The sequence below is a fragment of the Notothenia coriiceps genome, unplaced genomic scaffold (assembly GCF_000735185.1).
Source record: "Notothenia coriiceps isolate Sejong01 unplaced genomic scaffold, NC01 NC01_scaffold00026421, whole genome shotgun sequence".
In the NCBI taxonomy this organism is placed as follows: Eukaryota; Metazoa; Chordata; class Actinopteri; order Perciformes; family Nototheniidae; genus Notothenia; species Notothenia coriiceps.
In genome coordinates this window covers 189,387-212,687 of record NW_011359122.1, presented here as the reverse complement: position 1 = coordinate 212,687, position 23,301 = coordinate 189,387, and the positions used below count along the sequence as shown (strand labels likewise).

The 23,301-nt window shown below is 41.6% G+C and overlaps 2 protein-coding genes across 2 annotated transcripts in view; both read left to right on the top strand.

Moving 5' to 3' along the window:
* larp4aa (La ribonucleoprotein 4Aa) overlaps positions 1-13,810 on the top strand; it is a 14,789-nt gene extending 979 nt beyond the window's left edge. The window contains exons 2-17 of the mRNA XM_010784505.1: positions 743-761; positions 2,008-2,184; positions 4,217-4,301; positions 4,402-4,538; positions 4,635-4,738; positions 4,846-4,956; positions 5,041-5,094; positions 5,199-5,408; positions 5,888-5,991; positions 6,613-6,654; positions 8,229-8,453; positions 10,087-10,141; positions 10,239-10,397; positions 10,507-10,646; positions 10,732-10,990; positions 11,312-13,810. Of these exons, the coding sequence (XP_010782807.1) occupies positions 743-761; positions 2,008-2,184; positions 4,217-4,301; positions 4,402-4,538; positions 4,635-4,738; positions 4,846-4,956; positions 5,041-5,094; positions 5,199-5,408; positions 5,888-5,991; positions 6,613-6,654; positions 8,229-8,453; positions 10,087-10,141; positions 10,239-10,397; positions 10,507-10,646; positions 10,732-10,990; positions 11,312-11,704 (2,274 nt within the window). The 3' untranslated portion in view covers positions 11,705-13,810. The remainder of the gene's footprint in view (positions 1-742; positions 762-2,007; positions 2,185-4,216; positions 4,302-4,401; positions 4,539-4,634; positions 4,739-4,845; positions 4,957-5,040; positions 5,095-5,198; positions 5,409-5,887; positions 5,992-6,612; positions 6,655-8,228; positions 8,454-10,086; positions 10,142-10,238; positions 10,398-10,506; positions 10,647-10,731; positions 10,991-11,311) is intronic.
* A 752-nt stretch (positions 13,811-14,562) lies between these two features.
* LOC104956841 (1-acylglycerol-3-phosphate O-acyltransferase ABHD5-like) lies at positions 14,563-22,205 on the top strand. The gene is made up of 8 exons (XM_010784392.1): positions 14,563-14,849; positions 16,232-16,405; positions 16,498-16,570; positions 18,758-19,133; positions 19,770-19,924; positions 20,425-20,536; positions 20,651-20,837; positions 21,801-22,205. Exons 2-8 carry the CDS (start codon positions 16,277-16,279, stop codon positions 21,888-21,890), a joined length of 1,122 nt encoding a protein of 373 aa, XP_010782694.1. The 5' UTR covers positions 14,563-14,849; positions 16,232-16,276; the 3' UTR covers positions 21,891-22,205.
* The last annotated feature ends 1,096 nt before the right edge of the window (positions 22,206-23,301 follow it).

Here is a 23,301-nt window from a genome sequence, read left to right as displayed (position 1 = left end):
CAATACTGCTTTTACTACTGGTAGCTGACCCATTTTTAAAGGGGACCTATCATGCAAAATGCACTTGTCTTTTATACATAAATATGTGTCCCCGGTGTGTCAGGGAACTCACAAAGTGTCAGAAACAAAGTGTCCGTACCCAAATCTCTAAAAACGGGGCTACAACGGAGCTGATCCAGATTTGCGTCCGATATGACGCAATATCGGAAATGTGGACGACCGGCCCTATCAGAAACGTTGCTGTCAGAAACAATGCCCGACTGTTTTGGACGTAATATGGTCTGTGTTTACATTAGCAAGCATCGCTAACACTCAGAGCTAAGCTGTACTGGAGAGAGAATGTTTAAAAAAAGCAGGAAATAAAAAAAAGTGACTCACCTTGTGGTAAACCCGCAAGGGAAAAAGCATTTGAGCTCCATACTGTTTCAGAAATAATCCTTGATGTGGTTTGGAACATGATATGGCATTTAATGACGGGAGCATTCGGGTAATTCTGAGCAGGCATTAGCTCCACCTCCTCTTTTTTTTTTTTTAAGCTAAGGACCCATAATCAGCGTTTCTCTAACAGGGCTGAAACAGAGGGATATGAGGGATGTCTTAAATGCATGATCTGTTTGGTATTTTGAGCAAAACACATCATAGACATGTTTTTTTATATATTTGTATATATCTGAGACCTATAATATATGCCTAAAAATAGCATAATAGGTGACCTTTAAGTCCAATACTATCCCTCTTTTAGCTCTTTTACCACCGATACCGTAGGTAAATATCTATCTCTTTTGCTGCCAAATGCTCCACTTTGTTCAGCAGGTAACCGCTAACTGGGATTCTCTACTGTTTGGTGATTAGTAGGTTGTGCAAAGTTGGGTGTTTAGAGCTTTTTCTCTAGAAATAGTGCATGGTGTGTCTGAAAACAGTGTTTTCAGTCAAAATGAACTGAAACATTACATGTCACTTGTTAGACGCTTTTATCCAAAGCGACTTACATACTCAATACTGTGGGCAATCCCCACAGGAGCAATTTGGGGTGAATTGTCTCAGGGACACAACGACATGCTGACTGCAGTGGGGTTTGAACCTGTGCCGCCCTGATAGGAACACCAACGCACAACCCACTGCGCCATACACCTCCTATCTATACATGTAAATAAATATATATAATATAAATATCCACTATGGTAGTTTTAACAACTAAGTATTTCAAAAACATACTCTAAAGTCCATTATGACATTGTTATCAAAACTGTACTTATGTAGCGCTTTATCCAGTCTTTAAGACCCCTCAAAGCACTTTACATACTACATGTCATTCACCCCCATTCATACGGAGCAGTGTACCTTACTCTAGGACCTAACATTCACACACCGTTGGCCATGCCATCGGGAGCAACTCAGGGTTAAGTATCTTGCCCAAGGATACAGCAACAGTCGCCCTGAAACTCACTATAAAGCTATGTAAAGCTGAGGGGAATGCAGATGCAGGTGATGAAGGACTGTCATTGTTTAGTTTTTTAAAATATTGATTATAGCCTTTTTTCACAGCCACAGCACCCTGGAAACTCACTCATTAAGGCTATGTAAAGCTGAGGGGAATGCAGATGCAGGTGAATGAAATCTTACATCGTCATACTGGTTGAGTTTTAAACATATTGACGACATAGCGCCGCTCTTCTTTCAAATAGCATAGTTCATACACCACATTTCTTTCGTTGTTCTCGATCAGTACTCAGGCGAATAGCAAAGAAAACGTATTGCCTTCTGATACAGCATCCTTCTATGAACGACATCTTATTCGCTCGCCTGAACGTACAGTTCTGCTAATATAGAAAACAAAACCAGGTAGATCTGAACAGGAACGATTATTTTATTGCAGGTATGAGCTACTAAAAGAACCAGACTTAATTAAATGTTCTCCTTTTCCAGGACTTTATCTCTCTTAATCAGACACGGTGGAGTGCTACAACCGAGAAAAATTGAGTNCCATTCCATTTACTGCTATCTCAGCTGTTGCCGAGGAGCTGCTGTCATCCGAGCCTTCGTCTGCGGGGTGTAAGCCGTTCACCGTGGGATTCACGGCCCTGGATGACAGCAGCTCCTCGGCAACAGCTGAGATAGCAGTAAATGGAATGGACCCTCCAGAGTTGGGCTTTTCCCCCGTTGAGTCCACCACGGGGACCCCAGGTCAGTCACTTCACATCACATGCTGTCCTCTCCACACACCAACTGTGACTGCAACTAAGGCCTCTTCTCTTTTTATTAATGTATTCATCTTAAGCTTGATATAATGATGGTGAAACATCATAAACAGCCCCATCCAGGGTTTCCGCGGGGTCTTAAAAAGTATTAAAAGTTGACTAAATTTAGCGAAAATTAAGGCTATTAAAAAGTATTAAACTGCATTTTCCAAGGTATGAAATGTTGTAGCTTGTTTTCAATAAGTATATAAATTGTCCAAAGAGGTTGTATTCTAAAGTCTGCCTGAATGTAATCATTGCGTAGGTGTGTAGTGTGATTCTGTGTAGGGATGCCAGAAACTGAACTGTTCAAATTCGAAAATCGGACATCCCTGGCGAATATTAATCGATTATTCGCCGCCGCCGGTTGTTAAACAACATCGTTATGGGAAAATGCTATTTTGCGTCCAAATGGTTGGAAGATAAGGAGGAAGGACAATCAATACTGTATATAGTAAATGTGAGGTAAAGTGTGTCGCCAATGTAAGCGGTAAAACTCGAAGTGTCGATGAGGTCTTAAAATACGTGGAAAGGGTCTTAAAAAAGGTCTTAAAGGGTATTACATTTGACTTCGGGATTCCTGCATATACCCTGCCATCAGCTTAAACACCAAATCTGTTGCGCGAGTATCGTCTCACTAATAGGCCTTGCTTACATTTAATAACACGTCTAGCCTGGCTCTTCCAGAGCTTTCATTATATAACATTAGCTGTATTTGTTTTACAATAAACATGGCACAGTGTTACTTTAAATGAAGAGCATACTATAAATGGAATTATATTCTGCTAATTGATTCTATTAATTCACCTTAAGCCCTTCAGGTTTAATGTTCTCAGTCCACTTGGTCCAAATCTAGAATCATGGTTTAAATAGTGTTCCCAAAGGGTTGTCTCGCAGCCAGCTGGAACTATAAACACATAGCACGCTTTGGCTACACTCGACTTACACAGCTACTAGTATTTCATTTATCACCCCACATGTAAATCCTGTGTTTGACTTTGAGATAATTAACCACGCGTTCAATCCGGTTGTCTAACATAAGGCCCTTCTCTTAACCCCATCCCCCCCGCCCCCGGGCGGAAAAACGCATCATCTGAGGGCATCTTAATATTTAATAAACTATGAATGTTTTATATCCATGTAACGGGAAGAAACTCAGCTAACTGATATTTTTTTCTTTCTTTTTTCAAAAAAACCCACAAAGCTAGCACTGAGCCTCTGAATTAGCGACGAGCGGAAAAAACATGTGGCGCTAGGTAGCTAAAATTGCTTACCTTTGTCTTTGTCTGGTCAAAAGTGGTCTTCAATGGCATTTAAAACGATTAAAAACGCTGCTGAAGTTAATCCAATGTGTCTGTGTCCCTTTTAAAAGGGTTTCTGATAATCCATAAGCAATAAACCTGCTTTTCCGTTTCCAGATGTCAGAGCGAGAGATAGGTTCGCTCTGGCCAAAACTGCATAAATATAATAATAAAAAAAAACATCTATATTGATTCTGACTTTTCTACATCCAACTCACAGGTTTATCATTACTTTGAGAAAAAAGGCTTTTTTCGAGCCTGAGACCTGAAAAACAGGGATGGGGTTCAACAGGTTTAAGGTGTACTTGAATTCAAAGTAGGAGTCAAACTCCACAATGCTGGATCCTACACGGCCCACAATGCAACATAACGGCATATTTTGTATTATACCTTCCCTCTCTGGTAAAGTCAGTTTTCACACTTTATCAAATAGTTTTCACATTGCTATAGATTCAGCCTCAAGATATCTCTTGAGATGAAGGGGAAAACGATATATTTTTACTTGATGTCCCTGCCATCAAGAGGCATGTTTGAGGGTCCACTTTGGCTCTGTCCATGATGACGCATATTATTGAGTTATGACATTGTCAACAAAAACTCAACATTAAATGCGTCATAGAGAACATTATTGACAGTTGTGTTGTATTACGACTGACATTTTGTTTTGGGTCTCAGCAGATCCTAAAACTGAAGAGCCGCCTCAGATCTCCTCTGAGAATCTACGAGAGTCTCTGAAGAAGGAGCTGGAGTTTTACTTCTCCAGGTAAGAGTCAAGAACTCGAACCACCTTTTTTATAATGTAAAATATAAAACCTGTTTTTCAAGAGAAGGCTAATCTACATTGATTTATTTTTGTTATTCAGAGAGAACCTCTCAAAGGATTTGTACCTGATGTCCCAGATGGACAGTGATCAGTTTGTCCCCATTTGGACTATTGCCAGCATGGAGGGCATCAAGGTCCTCACCACTGACATGGACCTCATCCTGGACGTATTGAGATGTGAGTGGAGAGTTTAAGACGATGTCAATTAAAAAGATCTTCATATATCTGTGATGTGTCTATATTTAAATACATTTCCCCATCTTTCCCTCTCAGCCTCTCCTATGGTACAAGTGGATGAGAAAGGGGAGAAAGTGCGTCCTAATCACAAGCGGTGCATTATCATTCTGAGGGAGGTACCTGAAACCACTCCTGTTGAGGTAAGGCTGACCTCTGCATACACAGCCACACTGCCTTTGGATGCATCAAATTGCAATAAGGATGTAGATGTTTACATGTTTAAAACCCTTGTTTATGTTCTTCACAGGAAGTGGAGGCACTGTTCAAAAATGACAACTGTCCAAAAGTGATCAGTGTTGAGTTTGCGCACAACAACAACTGGTACATCACATTCCAATCAGACACCGACGCTCAGCAGGTAATGCAAAGTGAAATGTCTCTACATGGTCTTTTCTCAGTAAACCATGTATTTCACTCATGATTCTCCCTTGTACTCCCCTAGGCATACAAGTATTTGAGAGAGGAAGTAAAAACATTTCAGGGAAAACCCATTATGGTGAGTTAAATTAAAACTTCTTTGTCATTTTGGAAAGGCCCGTCTGCAAAGTTGTTTTCAGATATTTCAGTCTTTGCTCTTTCCCTGGTTTTCCATGCTGACAGGCCAGGATAAAGGCCATCAACACATTCTTTGCAAAGAATGGCTACCGTAGCATGGACAGCAGCCTGTACGCACAGCAGTCCCAGAGCCAGTCCCAGTACAGCTCTCCGCTCTACATGCAGCACGTCTACCCCCAGCAGCAGTACCCGGTCTACGGCATCGTACCTCCCACCTGGACGCCTTCGCCCACGCCGTACTTTGAAACTCCTCTGGTGAGACATACTGCGCTCACAAGGAGACGATCACACACACACCTACCCTGTAATATTCACCCTTCATGCACCACTCCTTCATATTGTTTCAGTGCATCATCAGTAAATGTGATGCACGAAACGATCCAGAAACCTGAAGGCCACAAGTAGTGTGGGGCCAAACCTGTTTGATGCAACGTCTGAAAAGCAATGCATCAAGTACATTCAAATGAGTATTTCAATCTCTGCAAATTGTCAGTAGACCTAAACACACAGTAGTTTGCATAGCACGTAAGTCAAAACATTGTGTATTTTATAAAGTTATACACCATGGGGAATGTTTTTTCCAGGTCCCTGTGGCAGCAACTAGGACAAAAATAACTTTACAATTGTATTTGCATACTGAAATACATGAAACACAAATGTATTTGCATACTGAAATACATGAAACCACTGACTCAAATAGGATTGGTAAATGTTTACTCTTTTCCGATTTACAGGCCCCGTTTCCCAACAGTAGCTTTGTGAATGGATTTGGCTCAGCCGGACACTACAAAACTGGCTCCAATTCTCTTAATATCACTCGCCCATTCAACAGAAACCGGTAAGCACATGTCTTCCCTTTTGTTTGCTCTTTTTTTCTCCTTTCTTTTTACGTAAAGGCAACATTTGTAGGATTTTTGTGTAGAAAATCCCTTTCAATAATGATGTATGACTCACTACAAGTGTATGGTGTTGTCTGCATCTGCAGGGACCCTGTCCTCTTCCTGTATATCTTGTCCTTATTTATTTGGCTGTGTTCAGGACATTAATTGGCTTCGAGTTCTATAAAAACAACAAGGTGCCAGGTGGTAAACAAGCATCCGAGAAAACTATAAAAATGACTCAACACTGGAAAACTGCAAATAACACGAGAGTAAAGCTGGGGTCAGTCTTCAGCCCCGGTCCAGATCTCTTCCCCTCGTTGAGCCGGGGGGCAGGGGCCAAATCTTGTGTTAAGAAACAAAAACAGACAAATCCTACTCATTGTGCCCTTAGATCTAAGTCTGATTTTTGCATTAAACATTTTATTTAAATATGTTACCACTTGTTTCATTGTTTGAATGATAAGTTGTGAACATCAGATCATCTGACAGTGAAGTGTTGTCCAAGTGTGCGACATAACGATAATGTGACCTCACCGGGGAACTGTGCTTCACTCCCTGTCTTCTTACTGTCCCCACAGTGTCCCCCTCTATTCAAGAAAGAATGTAATAAATGCCTTCAGGTACCACAGTTATACAATAAGCTTCATTTGCTACCTTCATCTCTTGCCATGCTGCCACTGCCAAAGATCCATAACAGGGCTTTTGCCGCTCAGACATTATGGCCATTACCCTTTGTATATGTTAATGTTTGTTGCCAGGTAATGAACAACCTAGATTTGCCACTTAATCTGATAAATGTAGGTTTGTCTCCTGACTGGCAGAAGCATCCATCTGATTCTGAGCAACAGGCTTTTTCAGTTATGGCCGCCTTGGCTCCAAAACTTCCTTTTTTTTTTGTATCAACACGGTTACATGTATCTCTCCATCACAACTAATAACCATTATTATTTGTTCATTGTTTTTGTTTTGTTTGTTTTTACTGCTGCTTTCTTCATCAGTGATTGTATTACTTTGTTATATGCTTTAGCAAAGAGATGCCCACAGTTTGGGGTTGGGTCCCGGTCAGGCAGCCGTCAAGCTTTAATCAGTACGCTTTGTCTTTAACAAAGAGATGACAACTTTGCCAGTTTGTTATTGTGATTTAAAAAAAAAAAGAAGCAGCTTCACAAAGAAATATCTTATTGGACTCTTCTCAAGTCAGACCCGATGATGAGATCAATATGCGCATAGAGGGAAACCAGGGAGTGGAGTAACTGGCTTTGGTTCTCTCTTTCTCCTCTCCATGTTTCTCTCTCTCTCTATCCTGATCTTCCAAAGTCAGGAGCTTCCCTCAGGTCCCGATGAGCGTTCAGATTATGAGATCTGAGGGCCAAAGACTCACGAGAAATTGAGTCCATGTGAATCACGCTGCTTACCTTTTGACAAACAACGTCTCAGTGTGATTAGTGGCACGTTAAAACATGAGTGGCCTGTCTGCTGAACATGGGCGTTGTCAGCTCTGCCTTATGAGTTTATGGTTGGTTGCAGATTTCCAAACATTTAACATGTTGCCGTCAAAGTCTCCACAGCTTCAACCAATCATTAACACAAATGTAGTCCAAATCTCCGTCCATGCATGTCTTCACATTTTCCCTGAGGACAGAGCATGCTGTCTCTTATTCCTGCCGCAAACTGAGAACACCAGTGTTTCCATCAACTGATTCAGATGCTTCAGCCTCCATTACATACACAAGTAATATAGTCTTATTACTGTCTGTTCCAATTCTCATCTCATAACCGTGGTTACACTGGTTTACTCTGTGATGGCATTAAGTCCAATCACAAGTGCCACTTGAAAGACCAAACTCGTTTACCATGGCATTACCATTTACATCATATCTGCTCAACTGTATTTACTGCTTTTAAAGCATCAAGATACTATTTTAATAATAATACATTTGATTTATATAGCACACTTTAAAAACGTCATCATCTCAAGGTGCTTCACAAAGCTATAAGGAGAAAATAATAAAACATTAGCCCCCACATATTGATGAATTGTTGAACTAGATTGGTAGAGTAACTTTAAGGACAGTCATGCGGCCCTTTTTAGTTTTTAACACTGGAAAGGAAACACTGGTCAACAGTATGCCTTACAAACATTTTCCTCTTAAGGTTGCCCATGCTCACCTTCTCCTTCTCCCCTCTGCTACAGGAACAATGTGAAGCCCCAGGTGAGGACAGGCGAGGTGACCTCAGCGTCTGTAACCCCTGTCCCCCTGGAGAGTCTGACTGGGCTGCGCGGCCCCCAGCCCCCTGCTCCCCTCGCCACCCTGCCGGTCCAGGCCGCCTCTGACCTGAGCTCCGCGTTCTCACATCTTTCCTCCTCTTCCTCGTCTTTGGATCCCAGTGATGACAGCGGCATGGCTGGACGTGGAAGGTAAGCATACTTCACTGTAATGGCTGCTGTTCATTGGCTGTGACAAATGTGTGGTTAGACTGATCGATTAATCCACTTTAAATTGTCCCTTTTTGTTTTCACAAAGAGAGGACAAGTTTGTTAATGCCATTTTAATAAAAGCAGCTTCACAAAGAATGATCGTACTGGACTCTTCTCAAGTCAGACCCGATGATGAAATCAAAATGCGCATAGAGGGAAACTGGGGAGTGGAGTAACTGGCTTTGGTTCTCTCTTTCTCCTCTTCATGTCTCTTTTCTTTGTCTCTCTCTCTCTCTTTCCTTCTCTTCCAAAGTCAGGAGCTTCACTCGCATCCCGATGAGCGTTCAGATTATGAGATCTGAGGGTCAAAAACTCACGAGGAGATCACCCAGCTTACCTTTGACAAAGAATATCAGTGTTATTAGTGGTGTGTCAAGATATCAGTGGCTCGTTTAGATTTAACATCGGCGTTCTCAGCTCTTCCTAATGAGTTTATGATGTGCTGCACATCTTCTCACGTTCAGTAAGTCTCTTTAAGGTTTCCACAACTTAAACCAATCATGAACTCAACTGTAGTCCATACCGCTGTCCTTGCATGTTTACACAAAAATAGTGCATGCACCCCCGGGAAGATTTTTTTTTTAATGTTGAAGTGAAATGCCTCAATCTGGTGCACTTAGAGCAAAAAATGAATTTATGGATACAGCTCTCAACACACTGAAAGGGAGCTGTATACTTTTCAATAATCCAAACATCTTTAGAATATGATCAAAACCAATAACAAATCATTTAAACTTGTTTATTCTTATCTTATGTTACCTATAGCGTTCTTTCTTTTTATTTATGCATATTTTACTAATCACTCCCCTTTTAAACTTTTTTTTTTTTTTTACTGTCCTATAGTACACATTGGAATGATTTCTTACTTTATTTTTTACACCTAGGCTATATTAAATAGATAAATGTGTGCTCTCTCGCTCTCTTTCTCTGTCTCGCTCGCTCACAGAGGCTGTGTGCTCCTCCGTGGCGATGACGGCTTGCGTTAAATTATAATAAACATAGGCCTATTTCTAAAGTGGGGGGACACAGACGGGATTACAAAAAGTGTCACGGTTAAACTCCATATGAAGTGGTGAGGTGCCGCTCCACATTGCTTTTCTTCCCGACTGCAACGCTGTGTGTGTGTGTGTGTGTGTGTGTGTGTGTGTGTGTGTGTGTGTGTGTGTGTGTGTGTGTGTGTGTGTGTGTGTGTGTGTGTGTGTGTGTGTGTGTGCGTGCGCTCGGATTGGCCATCGGGAGATTCGGGACTTTTCCCGGTGGGCCGCTGCCTTTGGTGGGCCACTGGCTCTGACATAGTTGGGTCGTGGACTTTCACAGCGCCGGTACCGCACCCGCCGCCGCAAACACCCGCCGTTGCGAGGTTCCGGCGGATCTGGCGCTGTGAAAGTCCACCGCCGTTGCGAGTCTCCGGCTGTAACACTCCACTAACGCCCGCGCGGACCCAAAAAAATACAAATAAAACTTTTTTTTTTAAACTCCCGTTCATCGCGTCCATTCGCGACCCACCTATCACATCTCTGCGCCCCACACTTTGAGAAACGCTGCCTTAACTGATCATTTATTTCCATTTCAGACGGAGCACAACCTACCGAGGAACACGGAGGAGGCGAGAAGATGACCGGATTGCGGTAAATGGCTATTTTTATTGTCGCTTTAAACTCAAATGTATTTAAAACATATGAACCGTTTTGTGATATTTTCTGTTTGCTCAATTTCCCTTCCCAGAGGCCTGCACCGCTAACAGAGATCAAGGTTTCTCAACCGAAGTTTGACTTGGCCGCTACCAATTTCCCACCACTTCCTGGCTGCGTGGTCAGCACACAGGGAGAGCCAGTGCTGGAGAACCGAATGTCAGATGTTGTACGCGGGTTGTACAGAGACAAGGTAAGAAGAAATGAACACCAACGAGTTGTAAATCTCTTGTCTGCATAGAGCATTGTTGAGGTTGAGGTTAATCAAAGGTTTAATGTGCCTGTCTCCTGTGTTTTTATAGACAGAACAAGCCAATAAAGAAGCCACTGTGAGTCCAGCTTCGGGCCCACCACCAGTCACAGAGGAGGCTGTGGCGGTCTCCAGTCCTGCCCTGCCAGCAGCCAAACCTGCTGCACTCCCACTCGGACCCCCCGTCCCTGGGTAAGACGAAGACAATTTAGCTCAGAATAATCTAACACCTTCGTTAAAGTCAATTTGAATGTCTGAAAGTCTTGTTTTTCTTCAGTATCCCTCGTCAGGAGAAGAGGGTTGGACGGGCGGAGCCTCCAGCTCCAAAAGTGGCTCCGCGCACGCCAGTTCAAACTACCGTAATCCCACCCCCCACCACACAGCCCGTGCCTAACCCCAGGCCTCAGCCCCCTGCTGCTGCTTCTGTTGCGGCTGCTGCTGCTGCTCCTGTTGCTGCTGCCCCCGTCACCTCCACACCAGCGACTCCAAGCACGCCGGCTCCTGCTGCGGCCCCCCCTCCTCCCAGCGCCACACAGGTGAGGATGTGGTTCTGTTTGACAGCCTGCTCTAGAGCTTAGCTGTTTTCCTGATGATGAAAACATGTTCGCATAGAGGGAAGTCAGGTAGTGGACGGACTGGCTTTGGTTCTCTCCATTCTCTCTACTTGTCACTCTCCTTCAGTTTCTCTCTTTATCTCTCTCTCTGCCCTTTCCAACCAAACGTCCAGGATGTTCACTCCTACCCCGATGAGCGTTAAGATTATGAGATCTGAGGGTTTGACGAAGGAAATCAATAAAGTTGATCAGTCACCTTTGCACGTTTTCTAAAACTGTGTTTTTTTCCATGCCTTGTTCAAGGAGCCACGCAAGCTCAGCTACGCCGAGGTGTGCCAACGGCCACCCAAGGACCCTCCACCTGCGGCCCCTGCCCCAGTTTCCACAGGCACAGCGTCTGGCCAGCCGCTACGCGAGTTGCGCGTGAACAAATCTGAGGATCAGGGCTCCGGAAGCGTTGCTGGAGACAAGCAGGAGAAGGTCCATGACAGGGAGGGGGGGTGGGAATGCAAGGAGAGCCGACCTCCACGTGATCGTGACTCTCAAGGCTACTACCGCAGCAACGGCCCCAGAGGCAACGGGGCCTTCAAGTTTCGGGAACAGAGGCGCCCGCCTCCAGCCCGACGCAGCTCTCCGCAGGGAGGCTACAGGCACACTGGCAAAGAGCAGAATATCCCTCCAGTATCGCCAAAGTAAAAACTCGACATGAATAGAAAAAAGATGTTTGAATATATACATGGATATATATAATTATATATAACAATGAATAACATAAAAGCAACAACATAATGGTAGCCACCTTCCCCCTGGAACTTGTCCACAGAAAAGCTTTTTAAAAGACATTAAGACCGGGACATCCAGGACCAATGGGCAAAATGACACCTGAAGAACTTTGATGAATTATTTGAAAAGGAAACAAAAATCTTGTTTTGACCTCCAGCATTATGCTTAAAAGAATTGTAAGTGTCTGGAGGAAGTCCCATTTACGCCCTGCTAGGGAGAGGTGGGATGCTGAGCCTCATAAATGGCTCGCTATCTTTTTCTTTGATTTTAAAGAATAGATGTCTGCAAGAACAATATGCACTAAGAAGAAAAGAACATGCATATATGTCATGTACATATACAAAGATATCACTAACACGCAATGAGACATCAGTTTGTTTTTTCCGTGTGTGCTTAGGTTTGCAAGTATGACTGAAAGGTTGACTGATGTCTGTGTATGCATTGATTGTTAAGCAATTTGATTGAAGTGCTACAGTGTGCTGCTGCACTGATGTAATGAAATTAATGATGTTTAATTTTTACATCAGACTCACAATCATTGTCCTGAAACTGGACAGTGTGGCTTCTAATGTATATTAATGAAATGTGTTCTATGGTGGTATTTTGATCCTGGTTCATAATTGGCTAAAATTGTATCAGTCGGATATCAGAAAGTGTCGCTGTACGCCACAGTCAAATGTGTGGTTTTGTTTGAAGCCGAAATCCACTTTGGGGTTCTCACTGGCCCGTTTTCCACCGTTAACCCGCTAGCCTGGTCCAAAGTTTTTCATGTTTTATCTTTATTAATCTAAAACTGTTTTGGTTATGGATTCAGAACATTGTCATGTTGATAATCAGTCAGGTTCTGTGTTTACATGTTTGTTTTGGTAGTAGGGTGACGTTTTCAAGGAGGAAAAAATAATAGGTTAATAAGATTTGACTGTTCAGTGCGCCTGGTTAAGGTGAGGTTTGGCTTTTCTACATCATCAATGGATATCCAGGTTAAGCTTATATCTGTGAATTGTTCTTAACAATGGCATAGTGTCAAAAATAGTCTGAGGAGTGCTGTTAGCTGAGGATGATAGCTACATGATATCTGGCAGCCATGTCGTGGTTATAAAGAAAATTGGAACATTTTCACGTGCTATGTGCCAGCTGCCTACGATCATAGTGTGCTAGGATAACGTTTTGATTTTTATTGACAGGTCTGCTAAATAATGTAGTCTTGGGCAAACCTTTGGCCCAGTGAAACTGGATTTTGAAGAAGCTGTAGAGGTGTAGTTGCCTACGCTATATTTCGATTACCCTTCACTAGAAAATGTGTGTGGGAGAATGTAATTGTTCTAGTACTGAATTAACAGAGAGAGGCTTTTGACAGCACCTATCCACCATATTGTTTGTGCTTTTAGGGTGAGTTTGCTGGTTTCTTTCATTTCCTGTTTTTTTTATTTTCTCCCTTTTTTTATTTTTGAAAAACAAAAGGATTGACTTAGAAGTTTGACTCACTGTATGTATTGCTTTTTAAATGTATTTATTTTTAATTCTGATGCACAACGCTTTTCTCCCAATCTTGGTAGGCTGGTTTCCCCAAAGTTGTGTGAAATCGCATTGGCAAAAAATAAAATCACGCATATGACATTTATATACTGTTGGAGATGTCAGCTGAGCAAACATACTTGATGCATTGACTTTTGGGTTAGTAATGCAGTAAAATGAGTAACCAATCACTGGGGCTGTTATTTTTGAGTATGAGCAGCTAGTGATTTAGTATAATTAAATACATGCACTAACTTGTTTTTAAAAAGAATCTTACTCATAAGTAATGTGAAATCATTTTAGAAGCATATGGTTGATGTTAACATGCTTGCAAATTCCAGGATTACAGGAATTTCCCCCCCCCCCTCCAAATGTTTGGATTATTTTCTGTTAATTTGGGTTGGGGTGGCAAAAAGAAATATACTAATGGATCAACCAAGTGTTTGAGACACAATCCTAGAACTGTATGAAATGTCACCAAAAAATAAATTATTTTGATTTGGCTTTCCAGTGTCACATTTTCTTTTGTTTTACTCATTTATACCATGCACATTAATGTTGGTTGCTGTTATTTTTAGGATGTTTTTTTATATAGTTGTGTTGTATAATGTAAAATGAATATCTTCATTGTTTTTGTCCAATCATTTCATTTCCATATTGCAGACAAAACAAAAGTATCACTTAATGGACTAAAAATATCAAATACTCCCATAGCAAAACAAATCTATTCAAATGCAGTTATTATTTCACAACTTTCTGATTAATAACTAGTTTGGATATTAAATCTACAAAAATATGTGAAAGAACGAAGTGTTTATTTCTTATATGAAAGACCCAAAGTCATGACAAATAAAAATGCAATGAAACTTCCATGTTGCTTATTAGTTCTCCCAAAACGACACACCTGCAATTAATACAGTAAAAAGATTCAAGGTAGCCCAATTTATATATTACAATGGTTCCATACAAAATAAATCTAGAAATGATACTCTAACTATTAAAGGGTATTACACCTATACTACAACCCACAGCGGATAAGGTAGATATGTAATAAATATACTTAACTAAATTCCTCCTCAGGTCCTCCTGCGTAATAATACAACTTTTAACAAAATAGAGTATGATTTTCCATTTATGTTGTGTGCCCCTGATCAATTTGTTGTAATGTCTTGAATGTGTAATATATTCATATATCTGTGTCTTTGCTGTGCACCAGGGGTCCTGACAGTGAATAGTGAAGCCACTTGTTTTCCTGTACCTTAACATGGTCATGCGCTCGAGGCATTCACGGCATGTTGGAGGCCACATCTATTTTGGGAACGCAAGCACACTTTTTAAAGACATGCCTTCCAGTCAGACATCGTAAACAGCCGGCGTTTAAATAAAAGCATCAAGTTATGTGAAGTGTTTTCGCAGAGTTAGGCGACCTGTCGGGTTTAAAGAGAGGGACGGAGGGCGTGGCGGTGGTGACGTGCTGTGTTTATGGAGCCGAGCAGCTAACATACGGTAAACTGTCAGAACTTCACACCGTGGACCCACAACGGTACGTTCTCTCATTAGCATCAGTCATTTATACATGGGTGATGCGAAGATGGGTTGAAAGTGCGTTCACGAGTATTTGTAGTGAATGTCACTTGATTGTTTTTCGCCTACGTCGACTGTTCCTCTGGATGCTAACGTTAGCTCGTATGCTAGCTAACTTGGTGCTAAAGGTAGCTGCTGAAAATGTTTTAGCCGAGGATATTTTCTGCTCAAAGTCAACTGGCACGTGTGTTTTGTACTTACCTTTTATTGATTATGTTTTAAACACATGTCACTGAGTATTAAACGTGCATCGCTGTTTATGTTATTCTGTCGTGGAGCATATTTTTGTCAAGTGAGCTAACGATAGCTGTAAGTGACAGTCAGTTGTTTCCGTGTACTAAATGACAGGCTGATATTCTGCTGGCTGTTTCCTATTGAGCAGAAACAGCTAAACATATGCATCGCCAAACTACAGTAAAAGCAGACACCATGTAGTCTACCTGTGCTATGCTGTCCTGTCAGTATTTATTTTTATATATTCAGTCTATGGTATTTACCTAACAACAAAAACAATATGATAAAAAAAGAATAACGGGACACAATTATTCAGTTCGTCAAATGTTGTTTGTGCTCATGTATCTAATACAATACATATGTTTTAATTATCATCATACGTTAATGCATGGAATTGTGATCTTGGAATGAGTTTATAGTAATCAAAATGTTTTGTTATTTGACACGTGCATTTCGGAAAACAGGAAAACTCCCAGATAAAATTAGATATTGCTAGACCAGATATTCAATAAAGCTCACATTTCCCGATCCATTTATGTACAGCCAATGTAATTAAAAAAGGACTTTGTTACAGATATCTAAATGCTTACATACATTCTGTTCTTGTATATCTTAGTCTATTTTACATGCATATAGACTTGATCATTTTCTTTAACATAATCTTGAACTATTTTATTTGTACTCTATTTCTTCCACTATTTTTATAGTTTTTTCTCAAAATGTTTTTAATTGTTTTATGTCTTGTTGGAGGAACCTGGGACTTGACTCATTGCCATAACTACATTGTAACTACTGTGCATATGACAATAAAGCCTTCAAATTAAATCTTGACACACACTAGAAACTAAAAAACACTATCTTTTTGGAAATTCAGTTAAACATTTTGCCGGAACCATTGCAAATCTATGTTAAAGCATAATTAAATTGTGTTGTGTGACATGCACTCTCTTCCAAAACGTTTTTAAAAAGATCTAATAACCCATAAAACACTAGCCTTGAGGTAATTAAAACATTTGTTTTTGTTTGACTCTTTACATTTTTGTAAGACCCAAGAATCACCATTGTTTTAGAGTTATTAAACCAAACTCATTAAATTGTGTGTTTCAGTGTTCAGTGTCACCCTGGCCTGGGTGCCATGGTCCTCAGTTACACATGAGCTCTACTATGTGGTACATCATGCAAAGCATTCAAAGTAAATATTCCTTGTCCGAGCGGCTCATCCGCACCATCGCAGCCATTCGCTCATTCCCACACGACAATGTGGAGGATCTCATTCGTAAGGTAGGCCTCATCTTCTAGTCCAACTTCAAATTTATAATATTTGTGAATGTTTTCAGTTATATTGACATTTTCTATCTCCTGTATACCCCAAGGGAGCTGATGTAAACCGGATGCATGGCACTCTGAAGCCCCTGCACTGTGCCTGTATGGTCGCTGATGCTGACTGTGTGGAGCTGCTGTTGGAGAAGGGCGCAGAGGTACGTCATAGATTATTCCTACACACTGAACAATACCTGATATCATACACCGATTATAGGTTATTGTTCTACCCAGGGGCGTAGCTGGGGGGGGGGAGGTTAGGATGATTCCAAGGGCCCAGCACTGGGGGGGGGGCCCAGAGAACACTATTATTATCTTTTTATTAATATGGTTTTATTATTATTATCCTAAAGTAAGTTAATGTAAATGACTCAAAANTTCTAAACCCGTATTCTTTTTGTTACGTTATGTCAATAACCCATAAAACAAGTAAGTGAATAATAAACGGTCCTATTTCTAGAATATCAATAATGACATCGAAGTCGAATTCAATATATGGTAAAAACGTGATTGTGGATAGTATAAATATATTTATTAACCTTCCGTTTACGGTCAATGTAGAGATGAAATGTATTCTCTCTTTTTCGTCCTGCATTTATTGTGCCCCCCTCCGAAAATAACTGGCTCCCCAGTGGCCCCCCCAGTCAAATTGGTCTAGAACCGCCACTGCACACCGGTGTGATCATTCTATAATACACCGTTTAAGCCCGGATGCCCCCGGGGGAGACATGCTAATGCTAACGCTACATTAGCATCGGCGATCTTTTCTACTTCATGCTATCTGCACAAATGGTTGACATTGAACATTAAAAAGATCAGACAGTTCAGGGAGAATTGAAGGAAGGCAGGCAGCTTTGCATGACATTCTTCTGGACGTGTTTCATTTTGTTGATAGTGAGGGTAGTCAATCCCTTGTTTGGCAAGACAGTAGTGCCGGCCATCTTGGTGACGTGTGTTGTTGTGCGAGACCAGAGATGTAGTTCATTGAGCGGTTCCACACAAAAAAAGTCTTACTTCACAGTTTTAAGGCAAAAACATTTGTTTTAACTTGCAAAATTATCTTTTAAATTAACAAACATCATATGTGTAATTCGTGGCACAATTTAAACGGGATCGAAAGATAACTTTTCTCTCGCCATTGACTTCAATACATAATTTTTTCGAAATAAGGTCCCATGGAGGTCCACCGGAAAGGGAGGGACTTCGGCTCTCTATAAAGCCCACCCATTTAGAGGGAAGATATGATCGGTCAATTGTACTGTCATTTGAAATTACTCTCTCTCGTTGAGTTACTATAGAGAGGCAGTAATAGGTTAGAATTTTTCGCTCGCGGCTAATTCAAAGGCTCACTGTTAGCATTGTTTGTTTTTTTGAAAAAAAAATGAAAAAGATCAGTTAAATTTAGTTTTTTCCCGTTATATGGATATAAAATATTCATAGTTTATTAAATATTAAGGTTCCTTAGACGTTGTTTCCTGCAAATGACGCGATTTCGGACCCGGAACCGGTTAACATTTTGGGTTACTTGATGTTACTTCATGTTAAGGCTAATACAAATGACAAGGCTAAGGCTGTAATGCTAACTAACGTGCTTGCTACTAGCTAGGTAGCTTACTTGATCCAGCGCACTCCTGTCATCCTTTCGTCCTTTCATCAGACGGGAAGCGAAAGAACGACAAACTGTTTTGTGAAATGCTGTGGTGTTTCCTGGAATGCTGTGGTCATACTTGCCAAACCTCCCGATTTTCGCGGGAGACTCCCGATTTCACTGCCCTCTCCCGGTTTCCTCCCTGGGTCATATTTCTCCCGCATTTCTCCCGATTTCTGACAAAATCAGATTTACTCAGGACTGTTTCCACTCGGACTTTAATACAGCTACACCATTGTTTGGTTTCCATGGTAGCGCGTCTCTGTAGTAGCGCGCGCAACTGAAAGTCTGAGAGGGTGAGGCAGATAGTCACAGAAAAACTAAACAAGCATCGACAACTCTACCCTCTGCACACTCCTTTCCTGGCTGTGGTGTTTTGTGAAATGCTGTTTTGACTTGCACTTCAGGGCCACCGTAATGACTTTATGCTATGACAACATGTAAAAAAATCTTCAACACTGTCTTCTTTCTTTTTTGTCCAGCATTTAATTTCCCCCAATGATTAAATAACTTCCCCCCCCAATCACTGTATTGTGGTCATCTTATTCAAACAAACTGCTTCAATAATCCATCACCTGATGAAATGAAACATAAATGACATCACGGGGTGAGTCAATCACAGTGTATCTAAAAGTATATTTTATAATATTTTCCTTTCTTTTCAGGTGTGGACAGCACGAAATCCAAACAGTACGTCCCCATCTCCGAAGGCACCAGGCTGTGGACTCTGACCTTCAGCAGAGACGGTGTCAAAGACAGAACCCCCCTAGTTCTGCTCCACGGGTTCGGGGGGGGCGTGGGTCTCTGGGCTCAGAACCTGGACTCTCTCTCGCAGCAGAGGCCCGTCTGGGCTGTGGACCTGCTGGGCTTCGGGCGGAGCAGCAGGCCTCGGTTCTCCACAGACGCCCGGGAGGCAGAGGAGCAGTTTGTGGAGTCCATCGAGCAGTGGAGGGCTAAAGTAGGGCTGGAGTCCATGATACTGCTGGGCCACAACCTGGGGGGGTACCTGGCTGTGTCATACTCCATTAAATACCCTGGAAGGTGGGTAAGGATGGGATTTCTCTTAACGTGCTGTTGGGTTGTGTTGAGGGATGCCCCAATGTATCGGCCCTATTATCCCTTATTGATACATCAGCAAATAAGGAGACATGCGACAATTTTCATCCGATTTGCCATGAGATTTAGTACTGTTGAAGTCTGTTTAGTAAAATTTAAAACTTGTGAAAATTTAAAACTTGTGATTTTCGAGAAAAATAAAAACACGAGCTTGGTGATCATAGTAAGCATTTAGCAGCTATGGACAGCGTTGGAAGCCTCCTCTTTGCTGCAGAACGTCTCTCATTAAAAGTGTTCTAATGTTTTTAACTCACATTTTTCTGATTATATAATCAAATGCGCCGTCCGCTAGAGTCTGTAGATATGCTCTCCAGATTAACAGCAGCATGAAAATAACCTGCTGATGCTCCATGGTGGAGGCTACGGTAGAAATTGCCGGGATTCGCGTTTTTACCCACTTAATGTCTGACCAATTGTTGAACAGTATTTCCGTTCACGTGCCTTTTGTTAACAGTTTATAGTCTGTTTGAGGTTTGCCTCAGGTGTCGATTGGCATATTTCGTGTCAACATCTCGTCGACGACAACAACAAAACATGCCATGTATTTACTTGTTTCTACAGAGTGAAGCACATTGTGCTGGTGGAGCCCTGGGGTTTCCCTGAGCGCCCCGACACAGCAGAGGCTGACCGGCCCGTCCCGGTGTGGATCAAAGCTCTGGGGGCCATGTTCAGTCCCTTCAACCCGCTGGCCAGCCTGAGACTGGTTGGACCTCTAGGTGAGGCTGAAACAAGATGCAGACAAAGACTCTCAAGCTGCTTTGATCCATGAGAGGAGGAGAAGCTTCAATGTTCTTTAGTAGCTGCAACACAACAGGGTCCAGGGAATACAAATAATACTAGGTGAATTTAAAAGAGTGGAATGTTAATGCAGGGTAATCAAAGAGTAGTTGTTGATTCATAGAGAAAATGAATGAGAAAACTGAAAATGAATGCAGTACAAACGAATGAAAAATTATAATAATCTTAACTCTACAAATTAATCATTGCTCTGTAAAGACAAAAGCAGGCATGGTAAAATTGTTTGCCAATGTTATTTTAGCATAAGAGCTAAAGTATTCATATTTTTTTCTTACAGAAACTAGTTACTATATTACTGATCTAGTCATATGATACCCGGACTTTGTGCCTTTCAAAGCCCCCTGCAGTTTATAACCATGACAAATGTAATTAACCAGCCTCATCCTATAATGGTTGTGACCCTCAAACATCCCTGCAGGGCCCACTTTGGTCCAGACTCTCAGACCTGACTTCAAGAAGAAGTTCTCTTCAATGTTCAGTGACAACACCGTGTCAGAGTACATCTACCACCTGAACGTGCAAACACCCAGGTCAGTCTCCCTCCCTGTCCCTGCCGTCTGAAAGTCATTTATAAAGGAGTTTGGTTGCTGTCACTTTTGCCTTGTCATCAAAATCTGCCTTTGTTTGCCTTGTTTTTGTCACAGTGGGGAAACGGCCTTTAAGAATATGACCACTCCTGAGGGCTGTGCTGTGAGGCCGATGCTGCAGAGGATGGAGCAGCTCCCCCCTCGGATCCCCCTTACCATCATGTACGGGTCCCGCTCCAGCATCGACAGCAACCCATGCAGCAGCATCAGAGAGATGAGGCCGCACTCTCATGTAGAGATCACAGTAGGTTCATTGTGCCTTAATTTTTGTTTGAATCTACAGTAGATCATGTTAAACTGTGTATTTAAAGGTCCGCTATTATACTATTTTTCATCAATATTTGGTAGTTCTCAGCTATATACAAAACATGTCTCTGAAGTGTTTGGCTCAAAATACCAAGCAGATCATTGTAGCATCCCATAATCCCCTCTGTTTCAGCCCTGTTTCAAAAGTGCTGATTCTCTGTCTGTTACTTTAGATGAAAATAAGGAGCCCCTCCCCACGCCCTCTGAGAGATATTTGGTTACAAAGAACGCAATGGTGCTCTAGGAGGAGATTCAGGTGATAACGGGGGGGGGGGGGTTACCTTGGTTGGTTATTGGCTAATGGCCAAACCAAAACAAACCAAAACGTCGTTATGACACCAAAAAGTGGCCAAAATCTGATCAGCTAATTTTCTTACAGGTTTTTACATAAATGGATCAAGACAAAAAGAGAGTGGGTCTTTTTTCCTGAAACTTTCCGAATCTCTTCACGCAGAGGGGACACTATTTATGTATAAAAAACATAAAAAATTGGATTTTGCATAATAGGTGATCTTTGTGGAAAAACTATTGAAATCCCTTTGTACTGAGTGCCTAAGAATACCTGTCTGTTTTCTAATCTAAGAATCACATGTACTGAAACATTACATTTTTAATCCAAATCAATTTACATTCACTTCAATATCAAAGACATACTTAAGTATCTTGCTTGAAAGACATTTAGACATGTTGGGTACAGCGGATGTGGATAGAACCACTGACCCTCTGGTTGGTATTTGCCCATTTAACACCTGAACCACAGCCGCTACATACTGTAACATCACATTTTATTTTGCTTATGCTTTTTTCCAAAGCGACTTGGCTATCAATTTGAATGTTCAAAATGCCTTTTGATAGCTGTGGGCATTGCTCACTCGTAATGAGCTTCCTTCTGTGTTAACAGACGATCCGTGGAGCCGGACATTATGTATTCGCTGACCAGCCGGAGGACTTCAACCACACACTTTTGAAAGTATGCAGTAAAGTGGACTGAAGCCTGGCTCCTGACCACTGGAGGAAAAGGGAAGCGCCAATGACAGACTCTTTTTCAGCAGAGGAAACAAAAGATTGCCCTTCCTCAAAGAAGGGATGATGAGTGTATTTTTATAACATGTGAAAATATGTCAAGTGCGTATTTCTGCATATTTGTGTCAAAGAATGCAATAAGTAATAAGTGTGTGTCTGGATATAACCATAGACACACACAGACACTTCAATTCCCTTGGCAGATTAAAAGGCAAATTTCCCATAAAACGTGCTTCCAATGGAGAGAACAACCTGAATAAATGATTTCCAAATCTGAGCACCACTTGCTGTTAACTATCAAGCTGACACCTCCTCATGTACTTTTCCCAGAGTCCGTTCCAGGCAAAAAATGAGAATCCATGGGTGGGTATTGTGGAGTCCTGGTTTAAGGAATCAAGGCAAGTCTCAGTGAAAACCATGACGTTACAGTTCATGTTTCCTCAGTCTGACTCAAACTCCAGTCCAGGAGCCTCGCCTCATTTCTCACCTGCGCTGCCCAGGTAAAGCAGCAGCAGGTAACCATGACTTGTTATCGGTTTTGGTGAAAGACTGCTGTCTACCAAGGTTCTGATGGGTAAACGTTTGTCTTTATCATATCACATATAGATGATAGGGCTTGCTTGGGCGGTTTGCTTGTTGTGAAAAAAACATTCAAACAAGCGACAAATCGGGGGTCGCCAAAGACAAATCTTTGGCGACCCCCGCCAGACCTCAGATGATTTGAGACCTAATATCATATTTAGAATAAAAAAATTAAAAAAATGTACATATCATTTTTTTTACATATTGTAACGCAATACATGATTGGCGCTAAAAGCCTTGTCTACATTACAATAAAATATAGAAATTAATTGATTAACTAAAATTAAAATTCAAAAATACTCCTCCGATTGGCGCCAACGTTGACGTTACTGTGTCAGCTTTCATAATAATAACAGTTTGCTGCGCTTGCTAGCTAGCGACCGACTTCATAAGGTGAATATTTTTGTCTAAAAATGTCTGAAAAACGTAAAGGAGATGACAGCTCATCTGCAATCAAAAAGAAAATGAGGACCTACCTAGAGAGCTATCTTAACTTCGGTTTCATGGAGGGAACGGACAAAACCCGCCCAGAGTGTGTGATATGCAGAGAGAAGCTAGCCAACGAAAGCATGAAACCCAGCAAAATGAAGAGACACCAACAGACCATGCACCCAGAAACAGTCGGGCGTGATCGGGACTTTTTCATAAAGAAACACACCTTGCAAAGGCAAACAAGCCAATGGATATTAGAACAGCGTTTGTTAGGGCTGGCAGCGATGCACAGAAGGCCACCGAGGCCTCTTTTGAATGTGCACTTTTAATAGCAAAGGCAAAGAAACCGCACAACATTAGCGAGC

Excerpts from the sequence above, each read along its gene's own strand:
- LOC104956841 (XM_010784392.1), top strand. The coding sequence starts at position 16,277 with ATGAGCTCTACTATGTGGTACATCATGCAAAGCATTCAAAGTAAATAT. Across the intron at positions 16,571-18,757 it reads TATGGTCGCTGATGCTGACT|GTGTGGACAGCACGAAATCC; the intron begins GTGTGGAGCTGC and ends CTTTCTTTTCAG. Across the intron at positions 19,134-19,769 it reads TCCATTAAATACCCTGGAAG|AGTGAAGCACATTGTGCTGG; the intron begins GTGGGTAAGGAT and ends TTGTTTCTACAG.